The sequence below is a fragment of the Cheilinus undulatus genome, linkage group 4 (genome assembly GCF_018320785.1).
Source record: "Cheilinus undulatus linkage group 4, ASM1832078v1, whole genome shotgun sequence".
Taxonomy (NCBI): domain Eukaryota; kingdom Metazoa; phylum Chordata; class Actinopteri; order Labriformes; family Labridae; genus Cheilinus; species Cheilinus undulatus.
In genome coordinates, this window is record NC_054868.1 from 18,394,717 (window position 1) to 18,420,557 (window position 25,841).

At 38.4% G+C, this 25,841-nt stretch overlaps 1 protein-coding gene across 1 annotated transcript; it reads left to right on the forward strand.

Annotated features, from left to right (window-relative positions):
- Positions 1-57: 57 nt before the first annotated feature.
- Positions 58-25,327, forward strand: cc2d1a (coiled-coil and C2 domain containing 1A). Its single transcript, XM_041785081.1, has 28 exons — positions 58-255; positions 488-563; positions 687-822; positions 2,603-2,706; positions 3,036-3,281; positions 3,402-3,717; positions 5,155-5,264; positions 5,368-5,440; positions 7,188-7,289; positions 7,392-7,519; positions 7,980-8,052; positions 8,139-8,272; positions 8,610-8,697; positions 8,812-8,888; positions 9,075-9,170; positions 9,869-9,991; positions 10,221-10,279; positions 12,128-12,244; positions 13,875-13,948; positions 14,035-14,093; positions 14,187-14,338; positions 14,434-14,524; positions 15,235-15,390; positions 16,309-16,440; positions 16,560-16,686; positions 16,940-17,016; positions 21,947-21,994; positions 22,086-25,327. The coding sequence occupies exons 2-28, from the start codon at positions 507-509 to the stop codon at positions 22,116-22,118; spliced, it is 2,988 nt and encodes a 995-aa protein (XP_041641015.1). The 5' UTR covers positions 58-255; positions 488-506; the 3' UTR covers positions 22,119-25,327.
- Positions 25,328-25,841: the final 514 nt, after the last annotated feature.

A 25,841-nucleotide genomic window follows, 5' to 3' on the forward strand; every position in this document is an offset into this window, starting at 1 on the left:
GTTTTTTTTACGTCAGGAATGGGCGTGTTTCGTGTAGCCGTAAAGCGGGACGTGCGTCGCTATGGGAGACGAAATATAGGAAGTAAATTCCAGATCTTGCCGTGGTGTTTTGATAGCTCGAATTGGTCGAGGAAAAGAATTTCCTCCTTTTGAGGGTTTCGTGCTTTTTCTACCGTTGGTTCTAAGCGGTTTTGGACGCGAATAGCCGACTCAGCTAGCTGCTAGGCTAACATTACGTACCGTCAAACTGACAAGGTAAAGGTTTCCCTTATTCATGAGCTCTATGAAGAGTGGATTTTATGCTAGCTGCTGCAAACAACAGTTATTGAGGCTGAAAGTGGTAACTGTATTAATATTATGAGCGATTACAGCATAAGTCGTTGATATTGTCAATGTTGAGTCCCTACTATTGCATACACTGTAGTATCACACTGTTTTCTATGTTATTTTTTTTAAATAATTAACTGAATGTCATGTTACCTGCCAGGTAACGATAGTGAGAGTCCATGAGCCGAAGTCGAAACCCTCCTCCCCGGGGACAAGGGGCAGCACGAGCCAAACAGGTAACACGTGCATGTCTGGTAACTATCTCTGTTGACAATTACTACTCTTGTTATGTAAACAAATATGATTCAGCAGCTTTTCACCCCTCTTTCTCTACCTGTCTGTCTGTACCTATGTCTCAGATGGGGCTGCTCCTTGACCTGTCTCCGGATGGAGGTATGAATGATGATGGAAACGATGAAGACCTTGAAGCAGAGCTGCTGGGTCTGGTGGGAGGTGGAGGAGGGAGATCTCAGGGGAAGAAAGGTGAAGGCAGAGGTGAGTTGGAGTCCTTTATAAGAAAAAAAATAATTCAAGTTACTTTTTAAATCTCTATTTCACTACGGCGATTGTCTTTGTATGTATGCAACCTCATCTTCACTCAGTGATAGACTTAGTGTAACATGCTGCCACTACATTTGTCTCTGGTTTGAGCTTCTTGGTTATTCTTCTTCATACAACAGAGGGAGAGAATATTGGTGTCTGTCTTTGATTCAGCTTGGAGCCCCAGTGCCTTTACTAGAGGGGGACAATAGATAGAGTCGGAAACAGGGAAGAGAAAGTGAGGAATGGCATGCAGGAAGAAGCTATGTGTCCTGTGTTAATCTTGTCAACTAATTCTGCTAAGACTATAAATGTTAATCAACTACCTTCATCAACTAAAGTGATAGAGTAAAATTTAATCACTTTCTTTTGACTAAAACTGGACTAAAATGTCTTTGTTGACTAAAACTAAACTAAAACTATAGAGAGTTGAAGGAACTACAATTTGACTAAAACTAAAAGGCATTTAATCTAAAGATGAAGACTAACATTAAAAATGGCCAAAATTAGCACAACACAGGTCACACCATGACCTAAGTCAACACCAGTTGTAGAGCAATAGCCTTCAAACATGGGGTGTGACCCAAACACTAGGCCACTGGAAACCGACTGTCTTGTATTTATGTTAACAACTGATTTCTAACACTGTAGGGCAACTTGATAATGGCAGTTCATAATCATGATTATTTTGACTGATATTAATTTGAGTAAAACACAAGATAACTGATAATGACTAATATTAAGATCATGTTTATCAAACACAAATGGACCTCTGCTTGTACCCTTATCCATTCACGCCCATTCATTCCACGTCCACACACTGATGGCAAGGTTGCTGTGTATATTGGCCATCAGTATTAATTAACCACATTCATACATGTCCACATGCATGTCTTGCCAAAGGACGAATCGGCATGTGACTAGAGGAGCTTGGGATCTAACCCTCAACCTTCCAGTTGAAAAACATCCTGAAACACTCTTTAACTCTTAGCACTCTGGAAAACAAGTAACAAATGAAAAGAAATAAGAACAAATAATAGAAAATTATCAATAAAAACAACAAATAATACATTAAAAAGTAGATTACGTTACCTATCGTATGTTTTTGAAGTAGTGGTGACATATTTTTGTGGCCAAAATATGTTTTAACAAATAAAAAAAATTGCCACACATAATCAAACCTAGGGATGGGAAGTATATCTTTATCTTAATATCTTGTTTATATGATGCAAAATTTAATCTTGATTAATTCCCTTGCACATTTAGTCGCTGTAATGTTTGGTCTTACGGAATTATTATGTATGTAGTTTCACAAAAAGTCTCCATCTTTGGTTAATGAGCTTGTAATATTTTTATTTCACCATCTTGTTGTGAGCTTCAGGATGGCCATAAACTTTATTTTAGTATTTGTTCAGATAAAGGATCATTCGATCCGTTTACTGCTGAGTGCTGCTAACTTTGTTTCCGTATGGAATTTCTCATTGATCGTTGTCTGTTTTTGTTTTTTTGTGTGACACTTTGTGCTGCTGTCTTAGCCAGGACTCATTTGTTAAAGATATTCTCTTTCATAATGTAAATACTCCTGTCAAAATAAAGGTTAAAATGTACCCTCAACTATATTCATCCTCCATTGTGTAGCAGTTTTCACTTTTTTGTCTCATCTGTATAATCTTGCTTATGTTTCCGTATTTAAAAAGGATTCTATGCTATCTGTGATGCTTTTGTTTTTATTTAGCTCCTGTTCCCATGGCTGAAATAGAGCAGATGGCCGCCCTCTGTATGAAAGACCTGGATGATGAGGAGTTAGATGATGACGATTTGGATGATGATGATCTGCTGGTAACCATTTCACATTGCTTTTTCTCAACTCTTTTTTAAAACAAGCAACGCAGTGATTTAGTGACAAGTTAACTAAGAATGAACTATTTAGAAATACCAACTACTGACAAGCTTTAACTTCTCCCAGTTGCTGAAATTGATTTTTTTTAGAAAAAAACACTGAATATGATGACAAACTGATTATCATTATGTTTTGGGAATTTAGAAATCAAATCATCATCTTTTGTTATCAAGTCAGTGGTCAAAAGATCAACTGTGAACAAACTTTTATATTGCTTATATTTTCTGTGTGTTTTCATGTACTGTGTACTTTTCTGTCTCTTGTACAGGCTGAATTGAATGAGGTTTTAGAGGATGACGAGGATGAAACTCCTGCTCCCACCCCTCCTGCCGTCACACCAAATGCTCCCAAAGTGAGCATCACATCCCACTCTTCTCCACCTGCCGCTCCTAGTGGTGCATCAGGGGTAGAGCACCGTCTTTTGGAGCGTATTGAAAATTATACCATCGCCATATCCAATGCCAAGGCTGCTGGGGAGAACAGCAAAGTTCGGAGATATGACCGTGGCTTAAAGGTAAAATAGAGAAGGAGACATACTTTTATATAACTCTTAGAATTGATATTCCTGAATTTCCACATTTACCTTCTGTTAAATATGAAACATATTCATTTTCATTTTCTTATTTGACCCTAGACACTGCAGTCCATGTTGACATCTGTCAGGAAAGGAAAACCAATCAATGAGGAGGAGATGCCGCCTCCTGTTGCTCTCGGTGGAAAACCCAACACAACAGCTGAGTCTGCAACGATCAAGGAACAAGTACTGCCAGAACCAGCACTGATGCCCTCTCCTCCCACAAATCAGAAACCACTCAGGGAGGCTGCACCAGAAGCTCCAAATTCCAAACCAGTCCATCTGACTCCACCCCAAAAACCTGCCACAGCCATGACCCCAGAAACACCCGCCATCTCTCCACTCACCCCCAGCCAGCCGGACACACAGCACTCAGGTAAACCTTCATATGGATCATATTGTCTTCTGATGCCTTAAAAAAAAACACTTGCACATCAATAAGTAGCTAGCTGTGAAAGACATCACTTATTGGAAACTTACAACAGTTGTGTGTGAATACCCAACCTTTAATATATAACACTCGGTGTGACTATGAACCACATGGTTTTATCCTCACAACTGTTTACAAACGTTTACATGCAAAGGCATCAAAACTATGAGATTATCAGCTTTTCTTGTTTGTTAATGCTGACAGAAAGGCGAAACAAAACAACATGCTCTTCCTGAAAATTTAAACCCACTCTTCCTTTTATTTACTACTGTCCTCTCTTTTATACTCTTGCATCCATGACTTTTGTAAGGGGGATAAAAGTTTCATAAAATGTTGACTCAAGCACTGTTATGCTTTATAATTAAAGAATTTGGACTAGTTGTCCATGTAGCTCTTAAAATGCAACTGCTGGGCCTCCTCACAGGCAAAGAAAAAAGGGGACCACATTATCCATTTGCAGCTTTCCTTTCACTGGCTTTCTGTTCGCTACAGGATTGAATTAAATTTTTTTTGGCTTTTTAATGGATTGGTACCAGCCTACTAAATTTAACCACTCCATGGTCATGCTTCACCTAGAGCAACAAGTTCTGCTCCTGGATGTGCCCAAAACCAAGGGTAATTAAGTTTTGCTGTAGCTGCTCTGAACCTGTGGAATAGCTTCCAGCTCCAGCTCCAAATTAAATCTGCCCACATTCCTGAATATTAGTTCTAATGCATTGATTGGGATGTGATTAAGGTCCATAATTAGTTCATAGGTTTTTAAAATTGCGTCACTTGCATGCTTTATTGTCACTTTCAGCATACTTCTGTTGCAGCTTGTACTGCACCTTGAATGCTCATTTCATTTTAAAAACTCTCAGACAAGTTGTATCTACCTTGTGACATCAAGCTGTTGCCTTTTTTATTCCCTTATTTCCTTTTCAATCCACCAACTTTTCTGGGTTTAAGTTAATGTCATAATCTTTGATCTACCTTAAGTTCCTCATTTTCCTTAAAAACAAAGCAGGTTTGTATCCAAACAGGAAGTCAGTTACCCCTTAGTTTAAGACTGTGCAAAAGTCTGTGATGAAACAAAAACGGTTATAGATGCAAAACTGTGGAATTTTAAAATGCAACAAAAAAATAAATTAATCAGTTTTTAAAAAATAAATAATTCCAGATCCCTATTTTGGCCTATTGAGATTGTTGTTAAAGTCACAGCTTTTCTTTTTTGCCTTCCTTTTAAGATAAGGACGTTTAATCCTAATAGATTTTACTATTCAATTTTTTTTGTGATGTGTTCTCGTTTCCTGATTTATCTTTCTATCCTGTGAAGTACTTAGGTCAACCTTGGTTGTTTTAAACATGCTATATACATCAACTCTACTTGACCCCCTCTCTCAGAGCTCAAACAGGCCGTGTTGTCCAGACAGAGAGAGTATAAGCTGGCTGCTATACACGCCAAACAGAGTGGAGACATTGAGCTGGCTAAACAGCACTACCTCACAGCCAAGGTAACAGAACCTTTTTAATGGTTGCTACATGAGGGAGCCTGTTTTTTATGTAGATTGTAAAAAGAAAATGAAATCCTCAAAGAGGTGATCCTCCTTCATGCAGAAGCTTGACCTGCTGGTTGAGGCCGTGGATAGAGATGAACCAGTAGACCTGAGCTCGCTACCTCCTCCTCCTGGTAAGTTTGAAAATTTTACAGGATTGATCCTGAGTTTTGAATTTTATGTCAATAGCCCACTTCTTATAGTCTTTTAAAGTTTTTATTGTGATTATTTTTTCTAATGGGGCTGAGCTGAGATTTCCTGGCAAAATAGAAAATGAGGGAACAACTTATATAATAAAGTCCATACATTTTTTTGAAAACACTGATAAACATGATATTTTTCAGATTGTGTTACAAGTTTGAACAGTGTTATTAGTAAGCACAGAGGGAGTCTATCAGAGAGATATCCTTCCTGGGCTGTAACTTGTAGTCATTGTAAACAGTTTACCAACATATAAAACACATTATGCTCTCTTCATATTGATTACTACAGAGTTTGAAAAAAGTGTAATTATTCAATAACAATAAAAAAAAGAAAAATCAGTAAAACAAAACTGAAGGATGCACATTAGTTTTAACTTGCAATTTACATGCTTAGCCTCTGCAGTTCCTGTTGTACATGATATTTATGTTTACCATATTTGACTGAAACAAACTAAATCTTAAAGGCTGTTTTTTAATCGCCACCAAATTAGTAAGAGCTGATCTCAGGGCACCTGGTGGCTATCTTGAACCCCGAACCCCCTAAATCTCCTCTTGGCACCCCTAAAAAAAATATATAACAAAAACATAACATTACCTAACCAGATTTTTAAAACTTGAAAGGTATGTAGTACATATCTTTTTATTCCCTTGCTAATTATAAGTGTAGTAATCATCAATATGGCAAAATATGCCATATGTTATGTCTGATAAAGGCAACTCCATTACCCCAAAAGCCACTAAACATATGAACCTTTATAAGCTGCATACTAAAGGTATTAGCCTTCCTTCATTCAGGTGTTCTGGTGCTCTGACTCTTTAGCATGCTATTTAGCTTTCATGATGTGTCATCTGGTTTAATATTGATAAGGAAAGCTTAGAAGTATATGACCTTAGTGACGGTGGGCTAAAAATCCTCACTGCTTTAAAACTGAAAGCAGTGAGGATTTTTGAACAGTTAAGACTGAAACCTAATTTTACGATATTCCTTCGCAGGATATAAGGGAATTTTCTCTTTTCTTTGATAATCTCAGGAAAAAACCAAGGCTGCTAATGCAAAAGATAGGAGTCATAGTTCATTTAGGAGTAGCCTAAATGGTGTAGTGTTTCCCTGTTGCAAGTGAAAGCCCCGCTTTGAAAACTTCATGGTTTGATAATATTAGCTGAAGAATATTTTTTAAAAAAAGAGCTGAATGAATCATTACAGAATTATATACTATATCACTGTATTGTAATTAGGCTGATTGATACATTAATGTGTTAATTCTTTTGTATACCCTGGTAAAGATAAATCTGACTTTTTTCCCCAGTAAAGCCAATTCATCCTTTTCTGAATTAAATATTTTTAGTTATGATATTTGTACTATTTTATCTGAATGTGGAATGAAAGTAGCCAAATGTTCCTAGAGTTAAAATTAAAACTGATTTGTATTCAATGTACTTGAGCACAGTGATAAAGTGTCAGAAAATAAGGAGTAAAGTGCTGAGAATAATTTATTCACTCTTGCTACAGGTAGGCTTAAAAAAAAACAAACCTGTAACGATCATGTGATCAGGCAGCTCATCAGGCATGTACTTTTGCAGACTGGCTTGATTTTATTTTCCATCTTGTTGCTTTTTCTAACGTTCATACTGATGATAAACTATCTCCATCCTTCCACTGATTTCTGATCATATGCAGGAGATGTAGTAGCAGAACACTCTGCACCTCCTCCTCAGTGTTCCTCTAAACCCGCTGCACCCGCTGCTCCTGCACCTGCACCCACCCAGGTGTCCACAGCCGGTAAGAGATCATGAGCTCTAAATTTAATTATTAATATATTTATTAATTTTTTGGGAATAGTGCCGTGTTTGTCACACATGTTTCTGTGTGTGATCCATGCAGACCTTCCTGCTCCCAGCAGTTTGGCAGAAGCCCTGCAGCAGAGGATGGACATTTACAAGTCGGCAGCAGAGGGTGCCAAAACCAAAGGAGATGATCGGAAGGCTCGCATGCACCAGCGCATTGTCAAAGTACAAACTGTGCACTTAGAAAATTGTTGTCTCTGTTTTACAGCTAGCGTTCTTCCGTAAAGAAACAGATCTATTGTTCATAATCTTACCCAAAAAAATCAAACAAGGAATTTGAATTTCTCAAAGATTGGCTTTTTGTGATTCATTTAGTATTTTGGCTCTGTACTGCTGTTTGGTCGTTTTAATCTCCCAGAATAACTGTAGTGTGACTCACTTTTTATCCTCTGTTGCTTATTTTTGGCTATTGAAAGAGAAAAAAAGAAAATTGATTTAACTGAGGCAGAACAGAGATATTCGTGACGCTTCAGTTGTTATAATGTTGTGTTTGCCATTGTTTGCCAAAAGGACACTCGTCATTGTGATTGACCACTCTTGCCTTTAAGAATACTTTGTAAGTTGTCTGCGAAAATGTTTTTTTTCTTTCAAATGAATGACTGAATGAATGTCTTTTTTCAAACAGCAATACCAAGATGCCATTCGAGCTCACAAAGCTGGACGACCTGTCAGCTTATCCGATCTACCTGTGCCACCAGGTAACCTCCTGCAGGGTACTTTCAGGTCTTTGCTTCCAGGTTGCATCACATATCTACATTTAGTCATGTTTATCCTGCTTCTCCAGGCTGTCCGCCACTTCAGGGCTCAGAGGGGGGCCAGCAGAACTTCATGGGCGTCCTGGAAACAGCTATGAAAATAGCCAATCAGGATGCAGACGGAGAGGACGAGGAAGAGGAAGGGCAAAAAGAGATGGCAAAGGTAAAAAGAGAGATAAACTTGCTACCAAATGGTCAGTTTTTTAATGATGAGCCAAGGAATGGGATTAGTTGCCTTTCAACCAAAGCTAACATTCATTTTATTAGATGCATCGCCAACTTCTGCAGTTTGTTTTGAATTTCTCTGCTCCAGCTCCAGCCTGTTAATAACTGAGGAGTTACTGTCCATTACATTTATTTAAACCTTAGCTGTTTAAATAGTTAAGTTAGATAAAGCCTGTCATGTCTGAAGTGGTCAAGAGGACGGGATAGTGTTAAAAATCAGCGTGTGATTATTGCCCTAATCTTGTAATCCCAACCCCATATTTCTGTCCTAACAGCCTGCAATGCGTCCAGCCGTTCAGAAAGCAAAGTCCCCGGCTCCCCAGGCCCCTGGGGGCACTGCAGCTGTAAAACTGGGACCTAAAGGTGGGTTCAGAGAGTAGCATGCAGACCTGCCTGCTCACAAAAAATGTCATACAAAGTGTCTGAGTGTTACTGGAGGCACAGTTTGACTTATGTGTCTCCTAATTATCCTTGTAGCTCAGCAGCAAGTGGATTTCCTGTTGCTACGGCGACAATCTTTTTTGCGAGCAGCGCTGCGCTCCAAACAGATGAAGGTGGGCTATGCACTATTTTTCTATCGTTTTTGTCCCTTTTTTCCTGTCAAGTTTATGGTCCCCTGCCATCTTTATATTTCAAATGTGCCGTTATAACAGCTTCCTGTTGTTTCATGAAGTTTTGAACTTCTGTTATGCTCGTGATTTGACAGAAACATCATCTGTTATTTCTGTGTGTTTTTAAAGGACATGAGTGGAGCAGCACACCACCTCAGACATGCAAAGGGACTGGACCCCATGATCTCTGCTGCCAAGTCTGGCCTACCTGTTGATATCACCAAGGTTATAAGGATATTACCATATACATAAATCTAGAAAGAGATACAAAAATGATTTTGTGTTTGTGAACTTGTCACAAGAGAGACCAAACATGTGAGGTGTGTTCACACAAAGTGGGACAGAAATAGACGGTAGAAAGGAAGCACGGAAGGGAGCCAAAACACCTCTGTGCTCATCATGGTCTCGCCTTACATGTGTTTTTGTTTCAACCTGTGAGTGTGTGATTTCTTCTGCATATTCTCAGTATGTCTCCACTCTGTTTTTCATCTAGTTGCCTCCTTTCCCACATGACTTTCTTTCATTTTGTCTCATTTTCATTTAGCAGCTTTGTCTCATATGATCCATGTTTTCCCTCTGTCACAGTCCAGCATTGTCATTATTAAGGATATTATGCTTGTGCCTCAGTTAGTTTATTTTCCTCTCAGTCTGTAGAATATCAGACCAGTTTAGAAACTGATATTTATCATTTCTTGCAGATAGATAGAGGTTCTACTAAGAACAGCTGATTTGAGATTCAGTTGAGGGCTTATCAGAACCTTGAAGTGAGTCATAAGGGGCTTTTTGAAGGGTCAAAAAAATTAATTCAAAGTTTAAATGAATTGGTGTGACTCATGGGACTGGCCTACGTAATGTCTAATTTTTCTAAATGTTTTCTTTTACTACTCCACTTATTATTTCATCCAACCACATTTACTTGACAGATTCCCAGCACTCCAGTTAGTGAGGAGGACTATTCCCTGGCTCGATCTCGTTCCTCTCCTCTCTCACCTCGCTCCAGTGAACAGTACCACGGCCTCATGGATCTTATGCGGAAGCAGCATGAGGTCAGGCCAAACTTCTCCTTTTACCTGAAATACATCATCAGTTGAAGTGCACCTTTCAAATCTCTTGTTTAAACCCTGAAGTAGGTTCCAGTAGCACCTTCAAGATTATTCATCACGTTTCCTGGTTGTGCAGCTGATGGACGGATGTCCAATCAACTATTGTTTTCTGTCTTATTGTCTTTGGCTATGTTTTCATACCCACACGTTCTTTTGTTGCCTCTTTCTACAGAAATGTCTGGGATACTCTCAACAGTTTACTCAGATGGGCAGTGTTGCTGAGGCTCTGAAGTAAGAGACATTCCTCATACTCTTCATATATAACAATTTCATTACACTTGTTTTCTGTTGCCATAATGGAAATTTTATTCATTCATTTTTTTCATATATTTATTTAAATCTGTGGTACTCATCCCAGCCTTATGTGGGAGCCAAATTATAGATTATTTTTTGCAAGAACCACAGTATGGGCCTATAGAAAGTATTCACCCCCTTGGATGTTTTATCCTTTCATTAATTTTATGAATCAGTCATGGTCAATATAATTTGTTTTGGGGTTTTTTTGGACAACAAAACACTCTTTAATGTCAAAGTGAAAACAGATTTCTACAAAGTGATTTCAATTAAATGAAAACATGTAAGGTAAGATAAGTGATTGCATAAATCTTCACCTACTCTGTGTAAATTTGAAGTGTGAGCCATGACTGACAGCAAAGTTATAACAGGGTTGTAGAAGCTGATGATGAGTAAGGGTAACTCTATTCATATTCACAGTGATATTTTGGGTTGAAATCTCATAAATGTTAACCTGACATGCCAGATGGATTTGCTTCACACATCCATCTGGGAAAGCTTCAATAGGAAACTTTTGAGAAAAGGCGGAGGATTTGAAAAAAAAAAGCGTGATTAGATGAACGTTCTGTCTGTCACATCTCTACGGGCCAATCAGAGCAACAAAACACATGACGTAGCAGCTATTGAGCTTCGCGTGTGCAGCTACTGAGGAATAGCGCGAAACATGGCAACTATAGACATGTAAGTACTCGACTTTTGTCGTTTTTGAAAGAAAACAACTCACTGCTGTTCTTTGTTCTTCTTTTAACAAAAAAATGTTGTCAGGTTCTGATAAAACTGGCGCTTTAGCAGTATCCACGCAAATCTCTTCCTCCATAACTGTACCAGCTCTTGCTGCTGCTTGTTTACGTCACGACTCTGCTGTGCCTGAAAGTACTGTCCCTCATCGCTGATTGGTCCTGTCACTTTCCAACCGGGCCCAAACGGTGCAGATGGGAGCTTTGCAAAATGGATTCGCCAGTGAAAAACAAGGAAACGGGCATATCCATCTGCTTTGCAAGGTTACATAAATGTATGGCCACTAGCATAGGCAACAGATGTACGAGACTGTTTACGATACTAAATCAGTTCATCTTTGGAAAATCGAAATTAAAACCTGTAATTTCATTTTTTCTCATCACAAATATTTCACTGCCAGGACCCAAAACAGAACAGCCTCCTGACCATTTTACCGGTCATCATTTTATGACACAACAGGACATGGAAAATCCCTTTATACTTTATGAGAGCCAAATTTTCAAACAGCAATCCCCAGTCCAAAACAAATGATTGTTAAAATCAGAATTAATAAAAAGATCAAATTTGAGTGGCAAACATTTGATGATACTGTCTAAATGTCTTACAGCATACATTTTTTCATTAACCTTTGACTCATCAATTAACTCTACTAAAACCTCAGCACAGCTAGAGATTGTTATGTCTGTGATTGATTTAATTGTTTTCTTAAGAGTTTGATCATTATAATATGTACTGCTTAACTTTTATTTCATCCGTTTAAATATTTGATCGATTATTTGTTTACATGACACATACAACATGATAATCTGTTTACTTTTGTGAAATTCCGAGATATTTTAATGCCCTTTATGCTGTCATTGCTTCAGAAAAAAATGTTTTTCCCCTGTGCTCTAAAATTCTTTAAATTATCCATAATAGGAGAAACACAGATGTGTGTTTGTGTGCATAGATCAGACAGGTGACATTTATGGCAGCAGGTCGTTCTGTGTGATGACCACATGAGATATGAGCATTTGTAAATAAGAGCCATCTCTTATTTCTCTTTAGATTTGAGAAACTTTGTGAGGAATGTATGAAGAGCATTGAGATACTGAAGAATGCCCATGCCAAGGGCCAGCCAGTCCCCAAGTGCCGCACAGAGGAGAGGACCTTCAACACTGTCAAGTAAGTAAACCTACAAGTGGGGTAAAGTGAGCCGATTTTTACTTTTGCTGTCCTTTTGCTGAGGTCTGGAAAAATGAGACAGAATTAAAATGAAACTATCAGTCTGAATCTTTAACAAAGCTGTCTAAAAATATGACCTCCCAAAAAAGGGCTCGACTCCCAGGTAAGAGGTAAGTTGATCTGAGCCAGGGGTAAACTGAACACCTGAGTTTTAAGTTTAAACCTTAGCATCAACGCATTAGCAGTTTTACAGTTATCAGGAAAAACACTAGTTATTTTCAAGACCACTGAACAATTGTATGAACTGTTGCTCCCTTCTTCAAAGTTTACGATGACAAAGCCACCAATTGATTAAAGGTCTGAACATAGGAGGTTAGACTTGTATATTGCTTTGTGGTCAACAGGTCATGACTAAAAAAATCATTGGCACACAGAGCAGAAGAAAAGTCAAACATCTCCTCTGCTGTTTTTAGTGGTTTTAAAAGTTGAGATGTTTGTATTATTCTAGTAGCCAATTTTCCATTTCTCTTGCTGTTTGATTGTTGATAGTCTTGAAAACTCTGATTTTTTTTTTTATCAGTGAGAGGTCTTAAATTTTAGAAGGCACATTGACTAAGACATGTCCTTATCCACTCCTTGTTTTCTAGCCAACTTTATATGATTTTAATCTTTATCCTCCACAAATTTTAATAGATTTTTTATAATCAGCTCAGCACACCTGCAAAAAAGTCTTAATATTTTATTAAATGATATTCCAAAATATTTATTTAAAAAATATATATACTAGATGTCATATATTGAGTTATAATATTTTTTAAATTATGATATTTATCATTATTACCATATGGCTTTTTGAGAGAAAAAAATATATTTAATGTGCTCAGATATCATTAAAGTTGGGCAATTATGGCCAAAAAAATGTTTTTGTCCGATACTATGTGACATTTTGTAAACAGTACATTAAATAAAAAACATTCAGCCCTGGTCTATGGTACTGAGGAAAGTCACATACCTTACATTTTTAAATGATGGCCATGCAAAAGTGGTATTACTTTTTCTTAGTTCAGGCCTTTAAAAGGTCTTAAAAAGTCTTAAATTTGATTTTTAAAAGTGTGTAGGAACCTTGTTGAAAGCAGTTTGGTGGATTGGTACATGATTTGTCTCACACATTCCTTTTTTGTATGTAAACATGCAGCTGTTTTCTAAAAACGAATAATTAATGCCTAAACATTTAAATTTTCATGATTTGTGACAGCTCAAAGAAACTAAACATTACCTCAGCTGTCCTTCATGGTGTGAACTTCACTGAAACACGGGCTCAGATGAAAATGCAGTGGTCAGCTGAGTCATCTTGCTTCGATTTATGAGGGACTTTAAAAAGATTTATAGAATCTCAACATATTCATCAGTTGTTTATTTTAAAACTCAGAGCTAGCAGATTATGCGGAGTGACTCACTGTGACTCACTCTGGCTCTGCCCCAGTATCGTACTCAGCTTACAGCTAGGTGACTCTGGCAGTGACTCATTGAGCCGTCAGGATTGTTTGGCTCTTACTGATGCTGACTGGTTGCTGTCTGTCACTCAGGGTGATGTTTCTGAATGATCTGGACTCCTTCTTTTGTCCTGTAGGATCTACTCTAACCTGACACCCAATGAGCTGATACTGTTCATCATCAGAGGCATAAACCTGCCAGCTCCCTCAGGTACTCTAAGCTAGTCTGTGTCTTTGAAGTCACTCGGCCCTCAGTGTCAAATGTGTGTTAACTTCCTCCTACCTCTCTGCCATTAGGTGTCTCACCCAACGATCTGGATGCCAGTGTGAAGTTTGAGTTTCCCTTCCCCAGTGCGGTAAGATTCTTCCACACTCAGTGACTTGATTATGTAAATTTTGATGCGTTTTTAACTTGCTGTGTTTTAATTCGTTCACTTCTGCATGTGTAGGAGGAGGCTCAGAGGGACAAAACCAGCACAGTGAAAAGCACCAGCAGTCCAGAGTTTAAAGAGCAGTTCAAACTCAACATAAACCGCGCACACCGAGGCTTCAAACGAGTCATCCAATCCAAAGGCATCAAGTTTGAAGTCCTTCACAAAGGGTAAAAACTGTGATCACTTTGTTCATTTTCATGATTAATTCTGGAAATGGATGTCAATCATGTCTGTGTCAATGCTGTTGCTCTCTTTGTTTTAGAGGCCTGTTTAAGACAGACAAAGTAGTGGGAACTGCTCAGCTGAAGCTAGAAGCCCTGGAAAACCACTGCAGTGTTAGGGAGATCATAGAGGTGAGTGTTTAATACAGATGAAACTGGCAACTGTTTTTAATGTGCCGCTCTGCAACATTCTTAAAGCTGTCCAGTTCACACCACTGCAACTGAAGGAGACAATGCACCTTTTCTATAGCAATGGCTCTCTGATTTTATAAATCAATCATAATAAATATAATTTTGCTTTTTTGACAGATTATTTAGAAAAAAAGCTATTGAATATCAAGATCAAAACAGATTTCTATAAAGTAATGTTGACTAAATGAAAACATGTAATGTAAATAAGTGACTGCATAAATGTTCACCCCCTTCTAGTCAGCATTTAGTAGATTTATCTTTGGCTGTAATCACAGCACTGAGTCTGTGGGTATAGGTCCCAGTCAGGCTTGCACATCTGGACAATACAATTTTACTCTAAAACTGCCCAAACTCTGTCAGGTTGCACTGGATTGGCATGAAGAGCCCTTTTCAAGTCCAGCCACAAATTCTCTACTGGATTGAGGTCTGGGCTCAAACTCCGCCAGTCTAGAACATTCACTTTGTTGTCTTTAAACCATTTCTGTGTAATTTTTTTTGATTCGTCGATTTTTACTTCAGATAGCTGCGATGTCACAGCAATGTTTTAAAACAATGTTGTTACAAATCTTTGGTCTGGACTGGTCTTAAAGCACAGAAACTGCACATGTATACACACCAGGTTTGTCTGACATTGTGTTTATGTTCTGTAGGTGATGGATGGGCGTAAAGCTACGGGTGGCAAGTTGGAGGTGAGGGTGAAAATCAGAGAGCCTTTAACAGGAGTCGACCTTCAACCGGTGACTGAGAAGTGGCTCGTCCTTGAGCCTGTGTCCTCCCTCTCTCCTCCAGAGAGACAAAAGGAACGGGTGCGTAGGATGTTCCCCTTCCTACACCATCAACCCATTTTAACAAATGTTAGAAAGTGCAAAGGGGTGTACCCATCCCCAAATTACAAACTGATGTTCCTCTGATGTTGAAAACTGGATATTGATATTGATGAGTCAAGCTAAAAACTAGCTTCAACTGGAAACTTAGTATCTGTTTCAGTGCTCCTCTTTTTACAACAGTATTGATCTGTCTTCTATGGGCAGTAATGGAAACTCAAGAAGCAAACAAATGTAGACATACTTGCAGCATATTAAATTTTAATCTGTTCAGTTCTAGCAGATAAAAGCCGTGACTGTGGACAGGAAAGAAAAATGGAAAACACACAATAATACGTAAAACAAAAACTACTGTATTTACTTCCTACATTTTATTTTTGTTTTATAATTGCTCAGTTTATTTGTTTTCAGAGCTTTGCCCTATTTGTTTTATAATATCTGTGTTTTCCCGTTACAGCTAGTTGATATTAGGCATATTAGCAAGATCTTGGGAGTCACAGAAACACATGTATGTGAAGAAGTGGAAATCTACAGAAAGCAAGCAAATTTTATTTGTCAAAGTAAACATGAATTAAAGAAATGTGTGGATGTGTATCTGCCGAGAGCTCTGTAATTTTCCTCCTCTTCCATCTATGGTGCCGTCTATGTACCAAATAAAATTTGTGTTCCATTTGGATGAAGACAGGACAGGGGGCTTTTTGTCTCCATTTTAGCATCAACTGTAACAACTTGAAACACTTGGAGATTTTTGTACAGCATGTTGTTAAGGCAGAGGGTTTCAGAGTCTATGAACTAATAACAGAAAGACCAAGTATAACTTATGTTAAAACAATTGGCACTCAAAAATGTACAGACAATGTCAGCTCAGCAAATTCTCAGTGTGTGTGTTTGTTTGATCAGGCTCCATCTCCGCGGTCCAAGCCCAGGCACGAAGCGAGCAGCAGGAGCAGCCATCCTAACAACTCTCCACCGCAGTATAAACTCCACAGCTTCAGCCTCCTCAGCTATGACAGGGAGCGGCTGGAGAGAAAGGTATTTATGTGTGTTTATGTTTGTCTGTGTGATACCTGTTCACAACGTCCACCTCTCTGATGCCCATAATGGAAAGAAGGCAAGAGGGTCTCGTCTCAGTCATTACGTCTGTCTCTCAGCTTGCAGAGTACAAAAAGGCGCGACGGGATCCCCCGTCTGACCTCATCCATCAATACAAAGAGGTCACACACAGACTGCAGTGGCAGAAATCACAGCTGGAGAGAGGCTCTCCTGCTCTGCTCACAGGTAACACAAACACACAGCACACACCACTATGTATGTAGCTTTGTACATGGCTTTATTATTTCCTTGTCACTAAATGCTTATTTCAATTCTTACTTCTATTTTATTTAATCTTTTATGGATAGTTCTTATTTTTTATCACTGTTTTGTGTTTAAGAGCAGCTGAGCACATTTCTCTGGGGGGATTTATTAATTAGTTCTGTTTCTGGTTAATTCTCTTACTTGTGACCCACATCTCCCTTCACCACATGTGCAGAGTATGAAAACGTGCTGCGGCGTTTATCACAAGGACTTTCTGATTCGATAAAGAAATTCTCCAGCCAAGGCAACAGGGTGAGTTCAGGATCAGATAAGAACATTTTATTTAAATGTTTTATGTGCTGCCTGTGTGGCTGTGTGAGTGTTTGTGCAGATGTGGCCAGAGTACTTGTTCTTTGCACCGTAGTCATCCTCACTGACTGAAGTATTGGTCAGAAAATATGATCAGATGTGAAACAATCTTTGCTGGCAAATGGCGACTATTTAGAGATATTACAACACTGCAAGAGAAATGTTAAGAGGGAATGAACTTTTCTTTTTTCTTTTTTTTTTTTTTTAAGATTTCTTTTTGGGCTTTTCGTGCCTTTATTCAATAGAGAAGGACAGTGGATAGAGTTGGAAATGGGAGAGAGCGTGGGGAGAGACATGCGGCAAAGGGCCACAGGCCGGATTTGAACCGGGCCGCCCGTGTACATGGGTAGCACCTTAGACCACAAGGTCACCTTGCACCCCCATGAAACAAGATTTCTGAAGTAAAGGTGATAAACACAGGTCCTGAAATGCAGCTAGTAGGGCTGTCAAACAATCAAAATTCTAAATCACAATTAATCTCATAATTTCTATACTTGATTAGGGCCTGTGTCCACAGCCAGCACTTTTTCTGCTGGCAGCACTTCTTTTCAGTTCAAAACCAGTGTCATCCAGTGTTCTTAGCGCCTTGGGCGGAAAAGAACTTCCTCAACGTCAGCTGTTTCTGTCATCAGACTGATAGCTTTCAGATGAAAACCGTTCAACTTTTGGAGCAGCGTTACACCTGCCAATGCCATTTCTCCCTCAGTTGCTATCACCACTACCAGCCAAATGCGGTGTCTGGTGATTTTGCTCAACCTACTGGCCATGGGGCAGGTAACAATCTGATTTGGTAATTATAAACAGCAAAAACTGAGATCCAGTTTTCTGGTTGTTTTTACCGACTTCATGATCAGAGGCGAGTGGACCTAATCACTTGTTGACTAAAGAGCCCCTCCTCCTCATCTCTGTGTCAGAGCTGCTGTCAAATGTTTACAGTGGTCTGTGTGCTGGGATGATTTGACTCAATGTCATATGAGTAGTGCTGCAGCTGGTCTACAGGCGAAATTTTAAACCCATTTTTCGTTCGTCTGAAGTCTATCACAGTAAAACAAGGCCTGAATTCCAGTGTAAGAGTGCAGGAACAGTGCACAGAAGATTTAATAACCACAAGTCTGACACACATTATGCAGGAAAATGCTGCATTAATCTCCAGTACCCCTGTATGTCACACAGCACAGACAAGTATAGCAAACTGGTCAAAGACATGGTGTAGAAAGAGTAACAACACTCAACTCAGCATAACCATAATGATTGTGATAACTCCCCTAAAATAAGCTGATAACAAAAAAACAGATAATCTTGCCTCTCAGTTGAGCCTTGAATGTAATTAAACTGGAATTTTTATTACCTGACTGCAATATAGACTCAAACATGCCTCAAAATGACACGAACATGATGGAGTGCATGCAAATACTTTCTTAAATAGTTGAAGCATTTCCCTTTATTAGATACCCTATGACTTGAATGCTAGAATTTTTGATTTTCATACTATCCCTTATCTCATTATGCTGCTTGTTGAGATAAATTGGCTGGCAAAAATGTGATTAGCTGGTAGATTTTTGAATCCACCAGCCAAAGTGGCAGGTAGGTGAAAAGGTTAATGTGCGTCCCGTTACTTGCCAAGAAGCAAGAAGAGTCGGGGCTCCTGAAAAAGGTGGAAGGTAAACAAATCCATATCGGTTTTTTTTGAGTGCAAGTTTCAGATCTACACCTGCTGCCCATGTCTTCATGTTTTCTGTCATATTTCCTTGAAATATGGAAATATGATACAGAATAAAATGTCATGGATTCCACCGAGAAAAGCAGCAACAAGGAACGCTGGTGAAAAGCACTTTTTAAAATGAGGTTAGTGCTGCCACTGCTAAAAAAAAAAAAATGCTGTCTGTGGACAAAGACTTTTAATCTCCCCTTTTATGTCACATTTGGAAATTCTACTATTCTACATTTTAGAACTGTTTCTGTTCATTTTGGCTTCTTGTTATGTCATTCCTGTCCGGGTCCTACAGGCCTGCTTTTACTTTGGAAAAAAAAAAAAAAAGGAAATACACCAGAGTATCTAAGGTGGAAATGTAACGAACTTTAAAGTGTTTCTGATAGATCTAGCAGGTATACATTCTCATGTATCAGTAACATTACATAAATTAAACCCATTATAATTAGCAGTGAAACAAACATAATCGTAAAGAAGACCTGCAAATATCCTTCTCTCTTAAATATCCTTCCTGCTCCCTGTGGGCTTGTCTTTGAAAAATGCAATGCAAGGAAGATATTTACGATAACCTAGAGAATCCGTAAACAAGTGAATAAATAAATACATAAGAACAGAATACTAGCACAGAGCAATACAGCAGTTACATCGTAGACTTTGCAGCATTCAATGACAGCAACTAATACCACAGAAAAAAGGAATTTATTATAGTTTGAAAAAAGGAACAGAAAACACCATAAAGGTAACTGCTTGATAACACTAGGTGCAGATAACTTTTGACTTGTCCACTTAGCTGTCTGAATTTTATTTAACCTGAAATAAGAAGACATTAAGTAGCAGTGTTGTCCTTATTTAACAATCCTGTTGCTGCAGGGAGATGCTGCCAAAGTGTGCTAAAAGAGGCACTAAAGCATGGCATTTATGTGACCAAAAAATGCACTAATTATTGACCTTAATTTTGAGAAAGTTTCAAATTGTGAACTTACCTGAAGGCTGCCATGTTTCTGTCAGCTGGGTAGTGTGACATCATGAGGCTTCAGCGGTCCTCTGCCCGCACTAGTTCTCTGCATTAGGCTGGCCAACAAATGTCTATATTATGAACATGATTGCACTGTTAGGGAAGAGAAAATCGAGAAGACTTTACCCTCAGTATAAATAAAACTGAATATACTGTAGTCATAGAGGCAAAAAGACGCGGAGTGGAGCCGAGAGAGGCAGAGGGAGACTACCTGGGTGAGCAGGAAGTCCATGCCGTTAACACCCGCATAGTTCTAAGTACTGCTCTTCACACCTGGTCCGATCCTCAACATATTCTGATGTCTCTGTGATCACCTGAACGCTTTCCGTCTTAAACATGGAGCCCCAATCACCTTCATCAGCCTTTAAAAAGGAAATAATGACGACATACCGCAAATACTAACAGAGCATTTATTAGGCAGACCTTTACCCCTATGTTTTTTAAATACTCATGCTATAAAACACAGTGTTGTAGAAACAGAGTATTTACAAGATGGACCAGTTGACTTTGGTCAGTTCTGATATTAAAGACATAAACCAGGTTAAATGGAGCTTAAACAGAAACAATATCTTTGAATTTTGTGAATAACACCATCCAGAGAAATTATCAACATTAAGGATTTATCTCATGAGTTTTCTTTCTATATACAGACTCATGAGATAAATCCTTAATGTTGATAATTTCTCTGGATGGCATGAATCACACCAGTGCATCTTTTTAATAATGTCTCTATATGCTTAACACTGTGTTATACTAGGTGAGCCTCTGTATACATAAGAGGAAGAAAATAAAAAGCAGTTAATGCACATAATCCTATTTTAAAGGATATTAAAGGTGAATGAGGCTCCATGTTTATTTGCATGTATAAAGGGAAAGTGCTCAGGTGATTACTGAGACACTGAGAAATGATGAGGATAAGCCAGGTGTAAAAGGAAATACTTGGAGCTGTACAGGTGTCCACAACCTTGACTTACTGCTCTCCCAGGTAGTCTCTCTCTCGTACTCAGCAGGCACTAATAATTCAGCTCCACTCACAGTCCTTTTGCCTCTATGATTATATTTAGTTACTTTGATTTACACTTAGACTGAAGTCTTCACAATTTTCTCTTTGCTAACAACGAGATCATGTTCATGATATAAATATTTAATGGGCAACTAATGCATAGAAATAGCAGAGGACCCGCTGAGGCTTTATGGCATCACACTACCCAGACTGCAGCGTGGACTAAAACATGGCGACATCCAGGTGAGTTTATTTAAACTTTGATTTAAAAGTTTCTCAAAAAGCAGATATCTTGTGAGTTCTTTTGATCAATAAACATACAGTATGAGATACAAATATCTATCAATATGGTGAATTTGTCTGATCATACAGAGTTCCTTTTAATGCTGACAGCTGTAATACCTACTACATAAAAAGCTGTATTTCTCAATGTTGCAGGAACACAAATGGCAGAATCTTTTCACAACACTTTCTCCTGCCTACCCCCAGTGAATTTCTTTGCATAAATATGGGTTGAACTGATGTGTGAAAGCAGCAGTTTATATTTGGAAAACTCCGTGCAAGACAGTGGGCAGGGTTGATGATGTTACATTACATGCATGCATCATTCTGCATACATATAACGAAGCTCATTCTGTTAATAGTATGTTATTCTCTGCTTTTTTCATGAACATTAGATATTTCCAGTAACACATAGCTTTGATATAAAGATGTCATCATAGTGTTGGATACTGCCACTTTGTTTGCTATAAGGATTTCTGCTGCATTTTTAACATCATGTCATGCCTCTTAAGATTCTCCCCATCCTTAGTGATGTGAGTGGCATGTATAAACAAGAAAGTGCCTAACATTTCAGGTGTTTTTCCTGTTCTACTCCATGTCATTGGTGGTGTCTTGTTCCACTTTTGTTCCAAATCATTCCAAGTATTTACTTTCAGTCATTACGCTGAGTGCACTATCATAAAAAGAATATAATGAGTAGAAAGTTTGGTATTTAAATGTAGTAAGGAAAAAGTAAGATCGTGGTCAGAGAGTAAAAGCCCACTGAAACTCTAATTAGTGTAGTAAACAACAACTAAGGACTATAACTGGGCCAATTCCCACCTCTATGTTGATGTGTCATGTTTTTATTTTCTCCTCACAGGATGCTGCCAAGGATTGCCTGGGCAGACTGAAGATGGTGGATAGTGAGGTGAGGATTGCTTGGAACTTTAAGTGTAATAATTGTTTTCTTGTCATGTAGGTGCATATATTTAGTGTAAGTTCTTCTCTGTTTGCTCTAGCTTGAATCTTTGAAAAGGAAACGCACTGGATGAGACGATGAAAGGGAGTGGAGATTTGGCTGGAGTACTGTTATATCATCCCTCCCTCTACACTACACTACAGCGGCTTCTTTAAGAGCCTTCAGCATGATTTGATGCCGTTCAATGACAACTGCATGACCCAACCTGATGATTCTGTCTGTAAATCTTACAGTATAGCCTGTGTCGCCTGTGGTTAGTCACCTGCCACACTCATTATAATGAATCTGTGATTATGAAGGGACACAGCTCTTTAAACAAGCATTAAAATTAAAGGAAGGCTTATTTGCACTTAAACACGACTAACACTACAGGAAGCTGCTTTGACAGTTGACTTTACTGACCTTACTTGTGCTCTATTAGTTTCTTTTCAGATTATTTAAAACTAAAGTTTTACATTTGGCACTAGCTCACAGAGCTGTAAGGAGGCCAGAGATGACCAAAAACTCTGTGTGTGCATGTATGTGTGTCTTCTGAAGTGTGTTTAACCAATGGACAGAGGTGATTTTAACCCCTTTTCCCATATTTTATGTGTGTAATGAGCTTAATCTAATCTGTCTGCTCCAGTGTTCCCAGATTACAGTAATCTGCTCCGTTTGGAGTGATGTGATATGGGAATAAAAAAAAAACGGGGCTTCGGGGCGCTGCAGCCTACATCCCATAATGAGGGATTAGTGTTTGTGTCACCAAGGAGACGACTAGATCAGACGCAGAGTCGCCTTTGGGGCTGGGGAGAGGGGGTGTTAATGGCGTGCCATGAATTTGGTGAAGGCTTAGCTCAGCGAGAGGATTGCTTCCTCGTCTTCTTCTTCATCAGCTGTTTCTTCTTTGTTGTCTTCTCCATCTTCACTTTCTTCTTATTAATTCCTCTGCATTTATTCATAGATTATTCTGAGTCATGAGTAAGAGACCGCTCAACTTGGATTTTCTTTAAACTCTTAAAGTCCACTGTACTGCCAGTTTAGAAAATAATTAACAGCTGCTGCGTCAGTCAGCTGCTATTTTCCACAGATCTTGGCTGATGTGAGACCAGATTGTGTCCCAAGGAACTCTCCAGTGGCAACATACTGAATATTCTTCCCACAAGAAGACAACTTAATGTGTGTCTGTAAGGCTGGGTAATTGCTCATTTCTATTTTCTATTCCCCCACAGACATCTCTGCCATAACTATCCTCCTCATTCCTCTCTACTTCTCTATTTTTTCTCAGATTGTGTGGTACATAATTCAGATGAATCAAGCTATAATATGTTAGAAATGCACTTGTCTTGTTAAAAGTAAAGGGAGATTTACTTAACCATTACTATGACTAATATGTCACATAAGTGCCCTTCTTTGTTGGGTAAACAAAACATGCTAACCTGATACTGGTGATCTGTGTGTATTTCATGCAGCCAGGATCTAGCAGACTATTTCAAATGAGACTTGCTGTGATTTTTTTCTCCACATGTAGTTTTGTGGGCAAGTTACACAGCAGGGGATATACAGCATGTGTTTGCTCTAATCTACCAACTGCATCACCCCATTAACAAATAATCCGAGCTAAAGTTGACCTGATACTACCCTCTAAAGACCCCTCCCCCACACCAATTTTTCATCAGCATTTCTCACTTTTTTATGCTTTCATTCTACTTACAGGCTGTTTTAGTTTGACAGCCCATGGTGGGGCATATAAAGAGGTTTTAGTTGTAATGTAAGGTGGCATTTATGGGATTATAGGAGGCTGACTGCAGGTTTTGGCTCCCTTATGACAAGTCATATACACTCTAGAGTTACACTCCAAATTCTCATCACATGCTGCACGGTTTTAGATTAAGTAAATTGTCCTTAATGTTCCAGGAAGCTATTACTTTTTATTCATGTCCATGCTGCATGTATCACATAGGAGACATGCTCAAGTTTGGACCAATCATTTGGCCTCCAGACTGTAACTCATCACAGTAAACAACAAGTCTTTGCTAAAAACTATCAGTGTACTTAGCAGTTTAGATTTCACAAAGCTTTATTAGAACAACTTTGGATTTCTTTTTCTGGAGAATGTATTGCATTCACTTGTGAAAGGACAAAAATCTGTTATCGATCTTGTAAGAAATCTTTTATTTAAAAATCTGCTCTTTTCTGAATAAGCAATCCTGGGATTAATATTTTGTTAATGTAGAAAAAAGAGGTTCTTATTTTGTCAAGGGAATTCAATACTAGACTCTTAGAGATAAAGACAATGCAATTTTAATTAAATAAAAGGTTTTAATCAAATGTGGTCTCTAATATACCAGAAAAAAATTTACTCATACTTCATTGCATTATGAAATGCAGCAAAGAACCTCAAATCCCTTTGTCATTCCTACCAACCCTTTTAGATATAATGTTAACTTTACACATAAGACAAAAAACACACAAAACTTCTTTAAGCAGCTACCTTAACAAAAACTTTGACAATGAGATGTTGATCTAATTAACCATCAGCTTTATGTATGGGTTTTTCAGAGTAAACATATTCATTGTACAGGGTTTCATTTGGTGCCAGCTCTAAATGATTTTAGTAAATAGACTCTAACCTGTGGCATGTAGCGTTCACATGTTTTAATACCGTTAAATGCACACAAAGTGCAACCTGCCTCTTTCACTCCCAAACCTTTAACCCCGTTTAACCCCAAACACACACTCCTGCCACATCACCCCACTGCTCGGTTAACCTCATGGCCTCCAAGGCTGCCCCTTTGTCATGGCAACGAGCTCATCAGCATGCAGAGCAGTAGTTTGGGTGGTCGGGACCAAGGGAGAGGTATTCGCTAAAGTTTGTACTGCTGGTGACTTTACTCCTGTCTAGCATTTACAACACATCAAACACTCCTTTTTATCATTCACCTTTTTAACTGTTTGCCTCATCTCTTTTTTCTGTCTTTGACTTTTTCTCTTATTTTAATGAAGAAAGTTTGGTGGATCAGGTACTTTTTCAGCTGCAGCGCTTAAACGTGCTAATCTGGGATGGGGCTAAAAAGCTATGGTTTTACATATGACATTTTTGTAGTCTGTTGATGAATGTCATGTAAGGGCAATCAGTATAAATGAATATTTATATACAGTAAATATACAGCATTATATGCTCTGTCTCTATTTTTAAGTGCAAGCCATGATGATTTGTGCAGCTCAAAGTGGGAATGTGTGCAGGCCTGATAGCCGAGGCTCTGTATCTTATGTATAAGGTTGTGTTAACATTAATAAAATGGGGAGAAAACAGACGAGTTTGTGTTTTGATTTAACTGTGAAATCATGCTCATTTTACACTCATTTGAACTGATTTCTTACAGATAGGATGTTCTGGTTAAGACTAGTGTTAATAATGGCAGCTGTTTTTGATTTAGTCCAAGTAGCTCAAAATGCCATTTAGTTTTAGTCACAGTTTAGTCGTTTTTGCTCTTGACAGTTTATTATGAGACAAAAACTCTACTTTAGTTAGTTAAGACTCCTTACATTTTAGTCTGTTATGCTTTTATTTTCTTTGAATTTCTTTCATCAGCCAATTTGCAGAATGAATATAGATGTAAAACACTCATATGAATGCGCCGTCAATCCTTAAATCCATTTAAAATACAATGGTAAAATACTGTCATAACTTATATGCACAGTGGAGAAATATGGATTTTAAATGCCCAACAGTCCAGGTTTAACATTTGAGTCTCATTTTAGACTGACAAAAACTATACCTGTTTTTTTTTTTGTAATTTTTTAAACATAAAAT

Coding starts and splice junctions, on each gene's coding strand:
- cc2d1a (XM_041785081.1), top strand. CDS start 507: ATGAGCCGAAGTCGAAACCCTCCTCCCCGGGGACAAGGGGCAGCACGA. Junction 5,441..7,187: donor CTCGCTACCTCCTCCTCCTG/GTAAGTTTGAAA, acceptor GATCATATGCAG/GAGATGTAGTAGCAGAACAC. Junction 16,687..16,939: donor CTCTCCTGCTCTGCTCACAG/GTAACACAAACA, acceptor CCACATGTGCAG/AGTATGAAAACGTGCTGCGG.